This window comes from Elaeis guineensis, chromosome 7, assembly GCF_000442705.2.
Source record: "Elaeis guineensis isolate ETL-2024a chromosome 7, EG11, whole genome shotgun sequence".
Lineage (NCBI taxonomy): Eukaryota > Viridiplantae > Streptophyta > Magnoliopsida > Arecales > Arecaceae > Elaeis > Elaeis guineensis.
This window is the reverse complement of record NC_025999.2, coordinates 84,960,229-84,978,526: the sequence shown is the minus strand read 5'-3', so window position 1 is coordinate 84,978,526 and position 18,298 is coordinate 84,960,229. Positions and strand designations below refer to the sequence as shown.

Below are 18,298 nucleotides of genomic sequence, written 5' to 3'. Positions count from 1 at the left end.
TGGGGTTCGACTCACATGAACTGCACATCCTTTTTCACATTACAAAATGAATTCAATCCCGATTTAAGATACGACTGATAAATTTTTTAAGTATAAATAATAATATTACGAAAACGATAAAGTTTAAGCATCAAGCTGGCATCGTTTACGTCCAAACGGCCCCTCAAAGAGATGACAGTTACCACGGCTCATTATTAATAATTTTCAAGAGAAAAATCTAAAAAAGATCTGCCATTACCAACTTATTGGTAAAAATAATAATAATAATAATAACTGACGTTAACCTTGTCTTTTCAGAACCATATAGATTGGAGATTACACCAGTAATTTTATTCAGAAAAAAAAAAAAGAAAAAAAAGAATTTTTTTTTTTCGATGGGGTGAAAGATAGGGAAATAACGGAAGAGACGATGTGGCTTATCTGGAAGAGACGGGATGAAGGGTATGGGCGAAGCCGTTAATGGCGCCATAGCTGCAGGAACTGGAGCCCAAGCAGCCGAGGAGGCTCTGGCGGTACGGCAAGAATGTCTTCCGTCGCATCTCCTCCGCCTGCACTTGGTTCGTCGTATAGTGCCGCTCGTGCGGCGACGGTGCCGGCACCCTTCGTCGCCCCACCCCATCCGTCCTCCCTTCCTCTCCGAACCTCTTCGAACAGGAGAGGGCGATTTTTTTTTTTTTTTTTTGCCGAGCGGCTTCTTCTTCTTCATCCGTCTTCCGCCACATCTCCTCCGCTTGCGCTCGGTTCACCGTGTAGTGCTTTTTTTTTGTCGAGCGACTTCTTCTCCTTCGCCCATCTTCCGCCGCATCTCCTCTACCTGCGCTTGGTTCGTCGTGTAGTGCCGTTCGTATGGCGACGGTGCCGGCACCCTTCGCCTCCGAACAGGGAGGGTGATTTTTTTTTTTTTTACCGAGCGACTTCTTCTCCCTTGCTTTAAAAATTCACGCATCCATGTGTCAAATGGAGAAGCACCAATGAGATTATTCTATTTTATATTATATATGTTAGATTAGATTAGATTATAGTGCGATGTCTTGCGTTGTACTTACAAAGGGCGGTGTATTCTGAAGGCGGCAATGCTTCAAGCAAATTGTGGTTTGAAGTAAATTATTTATTTAATAAAATACTTATATTTGAATTTGGATTATCGACCTATACATCGGATTCATGATAACTTCTTAATCTATCCTCTATCCAAACCCCCTCTGTCCCTCCTCCCCACGCGCTTCTGTCTCTGCTCCATCTCCGCTCTCCTCCTACTCTGGTTTCCGAGGATTAGCGGGCTTCCGCCTTCGAATTAAGCAAAGACTACCATGGATGAACAAGACCAATCCCAGCCGAACCAATTCTCCTCGGAAACCCTAGATCCGATCGCCCAGATGAAGCACGCCGCCATGCTCGAGCGCCTCTCCAATCTCCACCGCTCCCGCCTCCAGCAATCCGCCTCGCGCCGCACCGACTCCGCCGCCGCCTCCCCCGCCTTCGAGTCCGTCCACTCCTTCCTCGACCGCTTCTCAGACTCCAAGCGCTCCATCGAGGCCGACCTCGCCCGCTGCCGCGCCCTCGCTTCCGATCCGGCCTCGGCCCCCAACCTGAAGCCCGAGCTCGAGAAGGTCTCCGCCTCCATCGCCGATCTGGACCGTCTCGTCGCCGAGAACTCCTACTTCTTGCCCTCCTACGAGGTCCGCTCCTCTCTCAAGGCCATCTCCGAGTTGAAAGAGGCGCTGGATAGCGCCAACTCGGAGCTGATGCCGAGGAAGAAGTTCTCTTTCAAAAACAAAGCATCGAGGAAAGATCCATGCGTTTTGGTCCAACAAATAGACGAGATCAAGGTCCTGGATGCGGAAAAATCGAATCCTGGGGGCGTCCGGGACTCGCCAGGGTTTAGGAACAAGGAGAATGCGGTTTTGGTGAAGCATTTCAGGGTTTCTGAAGAGGGCGAGGGGAATTTCTCTCTTTCGGACCTTAATTCTTGCGAGGTGTACCTCAAAGGCCGGATTCGAGCACTCTTTGTACATCGGCTTAGAAATTGCCGCATCTTTGCTGGCCCTGTCCAGGGATCAATCCTGATCGAAGATGTGAATGATTGTTTGTTCATGCTGTCTTCTCACCAGATCAGGATCCACCAAGCCAGGGCGACCGATTTCTATCTCCGGGTCCGGAGTAGGCCAATCATAGAGGACAGCAATGGTGTGAGGTTTGCACCATACCGGTTGTTTTACAAAGGAATCGATGAGGACCTGAAAGATTCTGGTCTAGGGGAGGAGACAGGGAATTGGGCCAATGTGGATGATTTTAAATGGTTACGGGCTGTGCAGTCTCCTAATTGGTGCTTAATGCCTGAGGAAGAACGTGTGGGCACCACGAATTCTTCAGATAGGGAGGAACAATGTGATGATGAATAGTTTATCTTGACCTTAATTTCTGCTCGCAAGCATGATCGTGGGCCAGGTAAATCTGTTTTCTTTTTTTTTTTTTGTGTGTGTGTGTGTGTGTGTCTCTGAGCAATTTCCTCTGCTATGGTTATATGAAAATTTTGGCTTATATTCATTTTGTCATGCTTATTACTCCATTGATTGTGAATGAATGAATCCACTTTTGATTATGAAGTTGTAGCACAATATCTTTTATGCACGCAGCACGCTATCCGGTTATAAACTGCTGCAGCAATTAGCTACTTTGTAGAAAAAAATTGATAAGCATCAGGTGAACTGTTTTAGTGAAATATGCTTTAGATTATGCAAAGACATTGGATTTATTGCTCAGGTGAGGCTCTTATTATTTATTTCGCAAGCCGCTTGCATCAAGTGTTTTCTTTTTCAGCAATTCTACATAGGTCATGGTCCTATTGCCTTTTTACTATGGATTTTCCTCTTTATTTTTTCCTTTTTATTTTGTCTTGTTTATCATTGCACATACTGATATATATTTATGTAGTGGTTATATATATTGATTTGGATTTGGTTTAAGATGGTTTTGGCTACCTATAGCTTTAACTAGATCATCATCAAAGCAGAAACTTAGTTAGATTTTTTGTTTGCTACCCTCATCCAATCCAAATTCTAGAGAACAGTTGAGCTCAACCCAATCCAATATCCGGATTCAGTTTTGGACAATGTGGCCATAATGGAACCTTGCACAATGAGGGTGGTCATAGTGCTATGGAAGTTAAGCCTAGGAGACAAGGTTGGCTATGCCGGTACTCGGGTCTGTATTGGTTATCCAGTGGCATGGTTTGGCATGACCTCATGTTGTTCTATGTTGGGCTTGAACCGACACAACAGAGAGAGAGCTAGGGAGAGGGAGAATTGGTGAGAGAAAAATAGAGAGATGGGGAGGGAGGAGGGAGAGGGAAAGGGAGAGGGTGGAGGGGTCTATGGTGGTTGTCGGAGTGCTGGGAAGTCTCGGATGACCGAAGGAGCGGGAAAAAGGAAGAACTAAGAGATAGGGAGAGAGAGAGAGAGAGGGAAGGATTGGGAGAGGGTGGGGAGACTGGTGGTGGTCGTTGGAGGGCCGGATCTCCCTCCTTGCCCTCTTATGGATCGAAACAAGCATGACCCTTTGCCATCCTACCGTCGGCGGCCCTCTGATAGTCACCACCGGCCTCCCCATCCTCTCACTTTTCGTCCCTCCCCCCCTCCTTTATTTTCCTCTCTTTGGAGGATGGTGTTCTAGAGGTCTTGATGGCCCTCCATCAGCCTCTGACGACCTCTCCACCCGTTCCATTTCTGTCCTTTCTCTCTCTTTTCCTCTCTCCTTCTTCCTCCCCCTGACCTTATTAGTATTTCATTTTGAATGTCGGAACTATCCCGATCGGCCGTCGATATGGTTTAGCATGCTCCAAATCGGACGGTTCCATTTGGTTCAACAAATCCTACGAGGAGGTGTTTCTATATTTACTTTTGCTTTTCATTAAATGATTTGTCCAAATACTACGTTGGATAGTTTGCATTTGCCTTTCATAAAGGATGAATGAGTTGTAACAAATTATTTGTGTTGACACTAAAAACAACAAATAATCTAATTGTAAAGTGTTTTAAATGGAGTCTTGTATTCATACAATGCCAAACGCTGCAATGAAACGGATCATTGATGCATACCGATATATGGGGAGATTATTGCTGAAGTTCTTTATCCGTGACTATATTCAAACAAAGATAAATGCTTTTCACTTCATGTAGATCAAGGATTGATGCCACCTGGGATCTGGTTCTAGAAATTTAGCCATCTAATCCATGCAGGAAATATTGTTTTTTAGGATTAAGATTCAATAGGATTTAAACTTAGAGGTGCTTCATATTATAGTTTGATTGACGAACATGCATGATATGGGGATCCATCATCATTTTCCTATCATGTTTCCCTTTTGGTCAGTCTTTAACTTCCATTTATAGTCCTTCACTGTATCTAATGCTATTTTACTTGAAAACTCCATTTTAAATTGTCTGGAAGTGGCAACACCTTTGGAGACTTGGATGTGGAATAACACAACATGGCTGGACCTCTACTTTGAAGTTTCCTGCTAATGCTAGCAAAAAGAGTCTGCAACTTGGCACTTTTCTTGGGAGTTTCATGCAAGGGATCTTAGTTTTTAGTATTGGACACATCAACTCAAGTCTCAAGGTTTTCCGAACACTTCAAGCAAAAGGTCCTTACATTTTTTAATATTAAGTGGATACTTGAAGCAAAGCATCATTATCTCTGAAGTTATCACAATTATATGAGCACTTTCAACGAAATGTCATTATGTTTAAATATAATGTATCATAGCTATCAATTTAAGTATCTCAATGCATTTTAAATAATTTTAAATAAACCTAGTGACGCAGACGTCATAGCGATCAGAAACTGGTTGATCGAGGTAATGAAGGAAGCTCCACGTGCCAGATGGATCGCACATCAGATTGGATGCAAATAGTTCAGCCCCATGTACTTCAGCTCAGTATTTGGGTCGCAACCAAGATAACACCTGATCCGAGGAATCCTGATCCGAGGTTTCCTAATCGAGGTACCTGATAGCACCGATTCCTGCGGGGTTCTGACACTGTCGAGCTAAAACGGCTATAACTTTGTCATCCGATGTCAGAATGCTTAAATTGACCTCATTCCGGAAAGCTCTTTTTGAGCTCTACGAGGTTGGCCGCTTCATCGTCACTGCGAATTTTGGAGACTAATTCAATCATTTGACAGGCCTACGGGAGCGCGCAAGAGTCCTAGTCTGATATGGAGTCTGTTTTTGATTTATTTCATATTTTATTTCTTTCGAATTTCTTCTTTTGTTGACTTAGGACTTTTACATTATAAATAAGACCCTTGGCTATCATTATAATCAGTTTTTTTTGGAGATTATTGAATTAAAACTCGTGAGAAGAGAGTTTCTTCTTTTTTTCTCCGTCTTTCATTGTTTCGTGCATCTTCCATCCTTCTTCCCTAACGATCACTGTGCTATAGGCTGCGTCAGTTGCATCAGAGCCCTTCAGATCTGTAAGTGCTGATTCTTTCCTGCAGTTCAGATGACGGATGGTGATCACAAGAAGAACCAACCTGCGAATCCGGCAGCAACCCGTGAAGAAATCATGCAACGAAAACGAGACTTGATGTTGGAGTGCGAAGATTTTAGGAGACAAGTGGCGGATCTGACTGCACGTCTTATGTAGTTAGAAATCCGAGATGCGAGATCCGAGGTGGAACCTGATGATCGCAGATCTAAAGGAGAGTTTTCAGATTTCGAAAACCTTAGGGGTCTTCCCACACTTCGGTGAGAAGGACGTGGTGACTTGTTCGAACGATCAAGCCGCTGGTTTGATTCCATAAGAGTACATCTACCTGAATATTCAGGCAGTCTACAAACGGAGGTGTTTCTTGATTGGCTGGATCAAATCGAGTGCATCTTCGAATACAAAGATGTTCCTGACGATAAAAAGGTAAAGCTTGTTGTCCTTAAATTAACTAGTCGTGCTTCTGCTTGGTGGCAGCAATTGAAGAAAATTCAGGAGAACAGAAGCAAATCAAAATTCAGAATTGGGAGAAGATGAAGAAGATGTTGAGGGAGTAGTTCCTATCGTTCAACTATATCCAAACCCTATATCAGCGCCTGCAGAATCTTCGGCAAGGCCCTAAATCCGTAGATGAGTATACGGAGGAGTTCTATTAGCTAGTGGCGCGAAACGATCTGGCGAAAAGCGAGCAAATGGTCACGCGATACCTTGGAGTCTACAACAGTAGATTTAAGATGCCTTGAGGCTTCACACCATGTGGATGGTCAAGGAGGTGTACCATAAGGCTGTTGTGGCTGAGAAGCTATTGCGACGAAGACCTGTGATTAGATCTGATTTTATCGTGCGAAGTAATCAAGTTCTAAAAAATCAGGGAGACATGCAAGGTAACACAGCTTCTACCCCTTCTGTTCATAGCCTTGTTGATATGAGGTCTTCAAAACCAACCCCGGTTGGAACTTCTACCTTACGGTGCTACAATTGCGATAAGATCGGACACCACGAAATAAATGCAAGAAACCTGCTGGACGTCCTGGGAAGCAATTGTTGATTGAAGAAGAAAAATCTTCCGACGAGGATCCAAAGCTTACCTATGATGAAGGAGGTGAGGAGGAGTATGATTTCATGCTATTTGGGGATAAAGGAGAGGTTCTAGTTGTTCGAAAGAGCCTACTCACGTCAAAAATAGAAGACAAGAAGATTGGAGGCAGACCAACATCTTTCATACTTGCTGTACTATCAAAGAAAAAGCTTGCAACATCATCATTGATGGAGGTCATTGAGAGAATATCATCTCTCGAGAGGTCATTTTCAAACTGAATCTGACCATCGAAAAGCATCTCAAGCTATACAAGCTATCATGATTCCGAAAAGGGAATGAGGTGATTGTCAATAGTCACTGTCCAGTTTCATTTTCAATCGGTCAGAAGTACTTTGACGAAGTTTGGTGTGACGTTGTTGCCATGGATGCGTGCCATCTACTTTTGGAAAGGCCATGGCAATACGATCGCAAAGTTTCCTATGATGGTCGCCAGAATACCTATACTTTCTGGAAGGATCGTCAGAAGATTACTTTGGCATCGATGAAGATTGGAGATCTACCTAAGCGGGATCTAAAGACTAGCATTAACCTTTTGATGCATCGCTCTTATTTGAAGGAGGTTTCCAACTTGAGGATGAATTCTTTCCAGCTAGGGAAGGATGATGCAGATATCATAGCGATCAGAAACTAGTTGACCAAGGTAACGAAGGAAGTTCACGTGCTAGATGGGCTGCACATCAGACTAGATGTAAATAGTTCAGCCCTGTGTACTTTAGCTCAGTATTTGGATCGGCAACCAAGATAGCACCTGATCCAAGATATCCTGATCTGGGGTATCCTGATAGCACTGATTCCTGCAAGGTTCTGATATTGTCGAGCTAAAACGGTTATAACTTTGTCATCCGATGTCAAATCCTTAAGTTGATCCCATTTCGGAAAGCTCTTTTCGAGCTCTACGAGACTGGTGCTTCGCCGCCACTACAAATTTTGGAGCCTAATTCAATTGTTTAACAGGCCTATGGGAGCGCGCAAGAGTCCTAGTTTGACATGGAGTCCGTTTTTGATTTATTTTGTATTTTATTTCCTTTCAAATTTCTTCTTTTAGTTGACTTAGGACTTTTACACTATAAATAAGGCTCTTGGCCATCATTTTAATCAATTTTTATTTGGAGATTATTGAATTAAAACTCGTGAGAAGAGAGTTCCTTCTTCTTTTCTCCGTCTTTCATTGTTTCGTGCGTCTTCCATCCTTCTTCCCCAACGATCGCCGCGCTATAGGCTGCGTCACCTAGTGAATAAATTAAACAACTTACAAACTCGTGGATGTTCCATTGAATTTATTTCTTATACAGCATCTATGATTCCAAGTCTCTCTTTTTTCAAATAAGCATTGAAAGATTCAAACAAATTTGTGCGCATGCCTGTACAAATGTAATATGTGTTTGCATGGACCGTGTCCTTGTACCTAGCTTTTTGGAGGCTGCTGTGTTCAACAGTTGAGGACACTGAAACACTTAGATCTGTACCAAGCATCTAGGTCACACTGATTTAATGTTGTAAAATGGATTATCTGTATCAATTCATATAGATTTTGATGTTGAGTAGGTTGGCAAGTGAAGTTTTTCTTACTATTTTGCCAGTAGGATCTGTTACAGGGCAGTTCGTAAAAGATTGTCTGGAACCACAACCATGTATTATGAGCACCAAGTGTTGCAAGTTGCTGTAATCTCATTAGGAAGGATTTTTGCAATAAGAGGTCAATATATCAGTACACATCATTCTCCCTCTCTTCCCATCAATGTATTTATAAACTGGTGATAAATAATTGTGAGCTCCTACTTCTAGACACCAAATATATTGCCTTGTCTCATCTCCTTTGAGAGCCTCTATAAGCTTAGTGATGACATTTCAAAGAGGTGAACTGAATTTTTGCAAGCTGATCAATAAAGACATACAAATTAGGTGAATAATAGCTGATAGGGTGTTTTCTGTGAACATTTCTGGTAGAAGTTCAAGGCTGTGCTTTCTCTGTTTGAACTAGTATCTATTACCATGGATTGAAACATTTATATATAGAAAGTGGGGGAAGGCATTAGATGAGTGTTGGTTTATTGTTGCAACTAATGAGGTCAACAGCTTTGTCCAAAATTTGCGCTACTGGTGGACACATCAAACAAGCTCATCTTGAAAGCTTAACAAGTTCTTCAAATAAGATGAAATATGACCATCTATTATTTAAACCAAGATTTTTCCCATTACATCTGTTAAAACTTCACATAAAGCATCATGCATAGGTGATAAACGTGATAGAAAATGTCATACATTATTTGGAACCAGATTCTAATAGACAGCGTCATGACCAGTAAGGTAAGTATAAGCTAAAAACTGTAGATATATTGATGCAGTTTTTCTTGTTGACTGGCACTGTCAAATCAACATAGCATTGCACTTGTTGAGGGAAAAGAAATCTAGAATTTATAATTAGCTGTTCCAGCCATAGCAATTTAACATTTTTCCAGTCATGCACATGTACCTGTTTAGTTTCATGATGTGGCTGAGCAGTGGTTATAATACATGGAGTTATGTAATTGGAATCTTAATATTCCTCTTTGTGAGGTTCTTAAAGTCCAAATGACATGAAAAGATTGCCTTCTTTCAAAATGAGCTGCATGAGATAAAAGATAGCTTAGTAAGTCCGACTCTTAAGACAGTGAGTTATGATGATAATGTGCCTCTTCATGAGATGCTTGCTGACCTGCAACATTGTCCTTAAAAGGAGTGCCGACTAGTCATTTAGATGATTAATATTGTTAATATTTTGTATATTTTTAAGAGCATACTATATGAGCATGTGGAAGGCTTGAGAAGTGTTTTAGGGAGAGAAAGACTGACAGTGTTAGGTTCAGACTAGCAACCTTAGACAAAAAGAAGGCAGGATGGTGCAAAGAGGAGAGCAGCTAGGCTATTTGATAATCTTGTTATTGATGTCATTTATGATGACAGGCATGTTTGGAATCATCACAGGCAGCAGTGATTGGAATCATCATTGGCAGGTTATGGGATGATGGTAGATACTTAGGTTTTGTTATTGATGATGGTGCAGATATTCATCAAAAAAGGTCTCAGGATTGGAAATGCCTACCACATGGTTAATCTTTACATTTTCTTTGAGCAATTAATGTTAGCCAATATCATTATCATAATGAAAATCACAGTGCCTGAGTATGTCAATCCGGTTGCTCTACTGTACACTGGCTTGTTTGATAGTTCTGGGATCTTTAGCAGTATCAGCTGAGCATCTGGATACAAGAAGCATGTTTAGCTCTTTTATAGTTCAGGAGTTGATGGCTCGCAGTGGTTGGGGTAGGTTCTTCATATTTGTTGTGTTTCAGTTTCTAATGAACTTCTGGCCTGTTTCCATCAGCCTAACTCTAGGTTCTTTATTTTCCTTCCTTTGGCATTGTGATGCTAAATTTATGCCCCTTTCTTTGACTGTACTATTATCTGTTTTATGTCTAAAGCCTCCTGTTACATGTCCAATCTCAAAAAGTTTTTGTCCTTGTTTTAAAAGATCATCTCCTAACTAATAATTGCAACCCATTTTTTTCTCTGTTCCACTTGCATAAAATAGTAACTGGACCTGCTTAATTCATTGGATGAAGTTTTACATTAAATAATGGTGGGAGTCCTTTTTGATGCATGGTCTTCTTGTGGATATGGTTGCATAAAGAAAGAGTGTGAATGAGGATGGACACCGGTAATCAGGGAAGGATATATGATTTCAATTATTTGTAAGAAGCAGGGCCTCCTAATAAATATATACATCATATACTACACCTAATATGTAATATAAATTTCATATAGATAGTTTTTTTTTTTTTTTTGAAATGTCTATATCAGGCAAGTTAGACAATATTGAAAAGGTGCATTAATTTAATTTTCTAAAAGTGGTAAAAATGTTCATATCAGCATTTGGTAATGGCATGAGCAGTAGAAAGCTGAAGAATGCCTTGGAGTGAAAAATGAAATGAGTTCCAAAGTGGATGTGGCATCAAATGTAAAAGGTTTTGCAACTTATTTATGGAGAACCCAATGGCCATGAACAATGTAGTAGAAGTCACAGATTATATCTTAAGGTAATTCGAATGGTTTGTGGCTGATTGCTTCAAATATTTTCTAGTTTATCTAACATTTTTTTTGATGTCATTCCTTCTGTCTCTTGGTTTGCATTAATGCTATATCTCTTATGAATAGATACATACCTGTCATGTAACATGTGTTGTTAGATAATGAGAGGAACAATGAGTATTCATGTCATCTCTTTCAGAGGGGTAGCAGAAGCAAAAAGGTCCTGTTTCAACTATTGTATGTTGGTTTGTGATTAAAGTTCTGCTATCAGCCTTTTTAATGCTTAGAGAAAGAAACAAAAGCAGCTGAACATTTGGAAGTGATATGGGTTGCTACTGACTTTTAAGTGATGGTTTAGTCTATAATGTTACCCAAAATTCTCTCCAACTTATCTAGGTCATATGTATTTTGATCCTATGGTTTGAAATGTTGATCTATTTACAAAATATGTAAATCATTATATTCTTTCTTGGTTAGGATGGAGTGGATGAGATTGGAAAACACCTATACTAGGGATGTTAATGGAGATGGATACCCAAATATTTTACCTGTCTCTGAACCAAATGGGGCGGTTTTAATTGAAATTAAATGAGGATGGTTTTGATGATGGTTTTAAAAATTAAAAATCATTCGGTTTCGGTTTCAGTTTTGTTTTCAATTTTGGCGGATTCCCCAACCCAAACCAAACCCAAAATTGGATCCGAAACCGAAAATATCCAATAATTAATACTCTTAATACCCTTGGTATTCATTATAAATTCAAATTAAGAACTCCATGAAATAATCTAGACCATCCCCTATTCCACTCAAAGAAAAATCTTTAATTTATATGTGAAAATTGTGAAAATTATAAAAATTAATTTATATTATGAAAATTATGGATGATATCTCTAATTTGGTCATTTATATGTGAGAATTTTGAAATGAATAAAAAAAGTTAAACGGTTTCAGTTTTTTGGTTTCACTTTCAGTTTTGCCCTTTTTAGGTGGTGGTTATGAGTTTTTATTTCAAAAACCATTTGGGTTCGGTTTCGGTTTCGGGGAGTGGTGCTGGATTTCGGATTCGGTTTTTCTTCACTAACTGCACCAATCCATCTTGTTGACATCCCTACGTTAACCTTTAACAGCATTACAGTAAGTGAAATAGTTTCATAGTTTGCAGATGTTGAACTCTATATCATCAATGTGATTGCACTTGTAGGTTTTGTACAAACCCACCGATTTGTGGGAGTATTCACATTTCTTGAATTGATTAGAGAGTTAAGCATTTAGGAACTCAGGACTCGTTTAGTTCCTGGGAAGAGGATGGAGGAAAGTGTGGTCAACAGGAAAATAGAGAAATGTCTGATTTTCAGTTGAATTTTTTAAAGGAGATATAAGAAAGTAGCTTCTCCATAGAAATAAGATTCCCACATTTCATGGGAAAGAAAAATCCATGTGGGACATGGGAAAGTCACTTTCCCATGGGCTGGAAATTAGGTTAATTTTAAAAGTGCCTTAAGGTTTTAAATAGAATGGGATAAGGTCTTTCCCTTTATTAAGGGTATAACATGTATTTACACAATTTTCTCAAGAAAGAAGATGCTCAACCACTGTAAAATGTACCACTTTTCTATGGTCAACCAAACATGCAAAAAAGCACTTTCCCAAGGATCATTGAGGGTAAATTATTCTCGCGAATAAAATGAGTTCTTGAAGTCTCTTGTCACCTGCCAATATTGATCAACAATTTTGTCATTTTTCCCTGACTCCCAGCGTTGCCCATTTAAGGATATCACTAAATTTATATAATAGGAATAGATTACAGACTAAACTTATTTTTCTATAGGGCAAGCCACATAGCTTCAGCTTTTATATTAAGAAGAGTGGTTGGAAGAGTTACAATTATCTGTTCAATGCCTTCTTGAAGTTAAACCACACAGCAACAGATACTGGACATCATCTTTCTGTAAAATACACTGAAGTCCCAACTTTCTTTTTTCATGAGTAATCAACTCGATGAAAATTGCTTTGTAAACCATTACGCTGAATTCTTTTGAGTAAGGTAGGGTCTTGCCTCAACAGCCGTCTGCTGAAAAACCTACATGTCTAATTTTTTAACAATTTGTTCAGGCTACATGCATTATCACTAAGATATTGCATCTTCTTTTGTACCATAAGATAGGATGCCACAAACCCAAACTGTTCCTGAAAGTGACATACCTTGTCTATATTCTAAAGCCAATTGACCTTGCTAACAAAGGCTGCCTTCACCAGGTGCTCCACTGGTTGAAAGAATAGGTTCCCAGAGCTATCATATCCAGGGTTGCCATTCTATATCTATGAATTTCCACAGATATTGGCAATACATGTTGCCTTCTAGGATCCATTTCACAGTGAAACATTTGAAAGATTACAAATTGTCTCAGGATGGTAGACCATTTCTCATCTTTCATCTTCTAGATCAATCATGTGAAAGGATTTTAAATATCTTTCTTAACAGTTAACACCTTAATTAAAAATTCAAGCAGCATCTTTAGGACATCTATTTATCTCTCATCCATCATCATCCTCTAAACCTTTTCATTAGAGCCGTAATCATTATGCTGAATTGCAAATAATAAAAATGCAGATGCCATATCTTTTTTACTTGCCAGCCTCATTTTGACCCAAAAACTTGCAGTGTAAGTAGATGAATATAAAGGATCCTAAAACACATCTTAGCTTCTTTACTTGTTGTCCGCTTTGTTCCTTTTATGAGCATATGATATTCCTAGCTGCACATAAATCTTCCTTTAAGTTGTACCCTGCAACCATCATGCATCACAAAAATTTTTCTCCATGCCATCAATTATTGGATATTTGGAATGGATGACTTTATGAAGCTGAGGCAATACAATGCTACGAGATAAGAACCTTCCTTGCTAGGCTGGGAAGTTGGTCATCTTCTTATCTTGCAATGGTTTTAAAGTCTTATATTCCTTTTAAACTATCAACACATTTTGATATCTCCATATCTCATGTCTTAACTTTGTTCAGAACCCAAATTTGTTTAGGGCAAACTAGCAAAGTTGCTATAATCAGATGCCAAGTTCATAATGATGCCAGAGATGGAAGAATAAGATGCTTCGTTCAATAGAACTTTGAATCAAGGTTCGGTGTTTTGGTACCAAATCCTATATCGGTACCATCATCAATTTGCAGTTTGGTACGGTATGAGATAGCGTATTAAGTGCCAATATGGAATGAGACAGTGTACTGGTATGTTTCGGTACTTCCAGTATCGGACGGTATGGCATGGTACGACAAACCATGCTTTGAATAGTATTTTATATAAAAATAAAATAGCATCTTGTGAAATGGTTTTAACTTTTGAAGGAAAAATTTTTTGGGGACTCATGTTTGCAAACTATAGATAGACATGTAAAACAAGATCAATAGTAAATAAATTATTTTCTTATATAATCTTGCCATCATCTTAAGTTAAATGAAATAAAACTATAAAGGAACATAATTTAGATAGAGTTGTGGTAGCAATAAATAGTACCACACCCATTAGAATGCTCAAAAGGTTGGGGAATGCTAGCCAGTATGATTTTTGGAGCAAATTGATGCCCGTTTTGACATGTTACTACCAAGCTTTGGCATTCTTTAGCTTTTGTTTACATGTAGGCTTAGGCATTCTTTAGCTTTTGTTTACATGTAGGCTTTCCTTGAAAGAATGGCTCCTTGATCACTGAAAAAATGGCTAAATGAGTGTTACATGAGTTGATGACATCAAAGAATTAAAAGAGGGGAAGACAAGAAGACTGTCAACTTTATTGTTTCGGAGAATGTCTTTGCAGTGAGCTAACACCATACCCTAGTCCAGCATGGTATATACATGGTTACAAAAGTGTATTGTGATCTAGGTGATAAAAAACCCTGTAAGTTGTGTGTCAATAAATCATTAGGAGATGACTAGAAGTGGAAATGTGAAGTCATTAGATAATGGCATTGAGCAGCCCACTAATCATATACAAAGTTAAGATGGTGCTTATATGAATAATGATTCTTTGTCATCAGAGTATCTGAACCTTGTTATAGGATATTGCAGTTTTCAGTGTGACAAGTTTGAGGACCTTTTCATCTGCAAAACCACTCACTGAAACCAAGTACTTGGTTTCATCTACATGGAATCAGATTCAGACATGCAATAAACTAAATTCTGAATATTGCATGGCTGATATTCTAACTGATCTATTGCCAAAAATAGATAGCTTACTCACAAATATTTTCATCGCATCCACTACATGTAGTAATCTGCATGATGACTGCTTCATGCAAAACTTTTATGATTTGGTAAGGCACATTCCTTGATATGCCAATGTGCCAATGTAATATTGACCAAGGTGGGGAAATTTTGTGTGGGGAGGGGGGGGGGGAGGAGAGGGGCCGGGGAGTTGGGTGGGTGGGGGGAGGGAGGTGGGGGTTGTTAGGGGTGTGTGTGCAGTGGTGGCGGAGTTCTAAGGTCATTACTGATTGTAGCTCATATCCTTGTTCAAATCATCAAGTTGATGAATGTGATATAATAAGTTCATTCTTATATTTTGATGGGTCTCAAGTCGGGTCTAAGGTCATTACTGATTGTAGTTGAGCAACGGTAGTAGTTGCTGGATGACACACAGATTAAAAGGAAAAAAGGAGTAGGGAAAAAAAAGATTAGGTGGCATGAAATATATAATCTTTCATGGGTGTAATGAACTAAATTATCAATCACATAAGCAAAAGATTCCCATGATGTTGGGCGGAGTTGTTGAGAAAATCCAACATTAGGGGAAAGTTCTTTGCTCACAAACCTAAACTGTACTCTGTTGTGGAACTGCCTTTCTTTAGTTTCACCTGTTGCTTTTTGTAATGGCAATACGGTGACTCCTGGTAGAGAATATCACTGCAGCTATGCTTCTCTCATACACTTACAGAAAAGAAGAGATTTTGAGGGATAGCTAATTTGTACCATGGCCTATCAAATTCCACTAATAAACATTATCAAGTATGCTAGCCAATTCTTTAAATATTTTCAGGTGTTTGTAGATGAAAATATATATACTCCAGATGAAAGGTGTACCACTTTCATGACAGCTATGATAGAGGTTGCACCTATTGTTGGCATGGAATATTCACATTCCCCTTTTTTTAAGTATAAAATCTTGGTTTTCTTCTTGCTAAATAATTGTGTGATTCCATTTGAATTTGAGGAACAAGTCGGATTAAATGAGAATTTTGACACTCTGTACTTTCAGTTTTGCGCTACAAGATACTTGGATCTTTCACTCTTGTTTGGCTGTTATTCATGTTGCTGAACATCTACTATTTCTCGTTTTGTAACTTACTGTCACCTTTGTTATCAAAATAAGAATAGTTATTGCTGTTATTCATTTTTTTCCTCATTGCAACTATGTAACAATACCATGTTTCATGTCCATTTTTCAACATTACGATGGGCTAATTTGGATCTAGCCTATGATGTAGGACAGTTCGAGACTGAAGTCATAACCACCTAGCTACAATTGGTTCACCCCCACCGCACGCGAGAGAGAGAGAGGGAGGAGCTAACATCCTACACTATCATTATCATTGAAATCATAAAGATCTGACAAGGTTACCATTACATTTATTTGGTCCTACAGCAAATATAAAACCTATATACGGTTGTCAGTTATTATTTTAGGAGGGGTTTGTTGGTTTTAATATTATGACTTGAATACGACCCACGTGCCTAGGATGTTCTATACTCATGCCAATATCATTTCTTTTCTTCTTTTGGTGATGATGTGGTGCTCATGATTCCCATCCTGTTGCATGAGTTTAACTGTCAGATGCCTTCATCATGTAATTCAATAAGACCTACAGCGAATAAAATCCTTCCTAGGGTGTACCTAGCCAGATCTCTTCATTTTTCATTTGTTTATGGCGCCAAAAAAGGGAGGGAGGGATGGAGGCATCCATGAATCCAACCCTAGGTAATAGTTGGATAAATATAATCTTAGTAAGATCGATTGATCATATGCCATCAGGTCTTGTAATGAATTTGTTGTTGGTACAGGCTAGATCAAAATTTTGTATGCTTAAAATGTTTTTGTATGCTTGGGAATGGACAACACTCAGTAGCATGTTATTGGTCTAAACACATGTATATGAGGAAATCAGTTGGTTAGCTGAGGTCTGTTCATCTGCTACTGGAAGGGTGACATAAGAGATAATGTATACATCTCCATAGATCGAGGATGGTCCACCAGATAAGGAACTCAAGCCACAGAAGCAACCTGCAGAAATGTCAAAATTTCTAGCCTGGTCGAGGTGGTTGCTGGCCAGGTTTCCTCTAACCCGGGTTATCTTATTGCGAAGCTTGTTGTCCTAACCAAATGATGCAAGCAAGGAAGAAAAATAAGGCATGCAAAAAAAAAGGAAAGAAGATTGAGAAGGAAGACGAAGGGAAGAAAACATGCCATCACCTAGTTCTTCCTCTTTCATTGACTCATAGTGGTTCATGTCTCTCCAACTATTTATCATACTAGTCTTCTCTTACATTTAATATGATGTTTTCCGTGAGTAAATTTGGGAACATACCACTTCTGATCTCCCAGTGGCATGCAACGTGTGAGCTTTTATAATTTTTTATTTTTTTTTAAATTTTGAGTGCGTTAAAAACTTAAATAACTGTGTGTTGTGATAGTGTGGGACTCAATTTAACTCAATTTGCTCCTTTTTAAGGTTTGAGGAATGCAGAGGAAAAGAAGAGATCGGAGGCAAGGCAGGTCCCATGTTGATGCTGTCTCCCAGTATACGTGAGACGTATAGGTATCTTGTGGTGATCCTCAAGGATGATACCTAATTTTTCAGTTCATAGAGTCGGGGTATACGTCATGCATGGGGAATGCCTTCCGGGAGGCACTGTAGGAAGGTGATGGATATCTTGGTTGCTAGCTGCACCAACTCCTTCACTGACTCTGCTACAACATCAAAATAATAAACTCGCATCCACTAGTCTACATGATATCCAAATATTTTGGTGGCTAAAAACTCTGAAATGCTAAGATTAGAGATGACAAAATGACTTTGTAAATTGACCTAGTTTTTTTTCTTTTTTCCTCCCTTGTTAATAAGTTTCTTTCGCTTATTTCCCTGCAAGAAAAATTCTTTCCAATTCTTTGATGACTATTAATGCTAATCTTGCTATGGCCTTTAACACTGTTGATCGATAACAACAATGTGCTAACCTTAGATATCACTTCATATTAGACTGCAGTGAAAGCAAAAGGACATGTGCCTATCTAAAGCTGGAAAACCTTTTTCCTTTTTAGTTTCATTCATTTGGGGTTAAAACCCATTTTTCATTTCAGTTTCATTCATTTGGGGTTTGTTTTTTATGTACTTGTCAGCCAAATAATTTAAGAGGAAAGCTTGTCATGTCCTTATTTTCTCCTCTACCTACGTGAAACACTCCGTACCCTCCGACCAACAACTCTTTTCTGGTGATGCCATCATGCCCTTATTTCGCTCAACCCTTCCCAACCCTTCGTTTTGTACGCTTTGCCGTGGTGGGCTCTCAAACACACCCTTCCCATGTCTTTGAAGAAGGGTTATTTATTCACCAGGTGTTTGCTCCATAACAATG

General features: G+C 39.3%; 1 protein-coding gene across 4 annotated transcripts; it reads left to right on the top strand.

Annotated features, from left to right (window-relative positions):
• The first annotated feature begins 435 nt into the window (after positions 1 to 435).
• Positions 436 to 17,725, top strand: LOC105048631 (tubulin-folding cofactor C). 4 transcript variants are annotated; one of them, XR_002165173.3, is made up of 3 exons: positions 436 to 2,448; positions 10,504 to 10,670; positions 17,395 to 17,725. XR_002165173.3 is itself a non-coding variant. In XM_010928002.4 (2 exons), exon 1 carries the CDS (start codon positions 1,311 to 1,313, stop codon positions 2,400 to 2,402), a length of 1,092 nt encoding a protein of 363 aa, XP_010926304.2. In that variant the 5' UTR covers positions 436 to 1,310; the 3' UTR covers positions 2,403 to 2,448; positions 16,158 to 17,330. The 4 variants fall into 4 exon arrangements, 3 of the variants coding, with proteins under 3 accessions (XP_010926304.2, XP_010926302.2, XP_010926301.2); XM_010928002.4 differs by lacking the exons at positions 10,504 to 10,670; positions 17,395 to 17,725 and adding an exon at positions 16,158 to 17,330; XM_010928000.4 differs by lacking the exons at positions 10,504 to 10,670; positions 17,395 to 17,725 and adding an exon at positions 16,153 to 17,329.
• Positions 17,726 to 18,298: the final 573 nt, after the last annotated feature.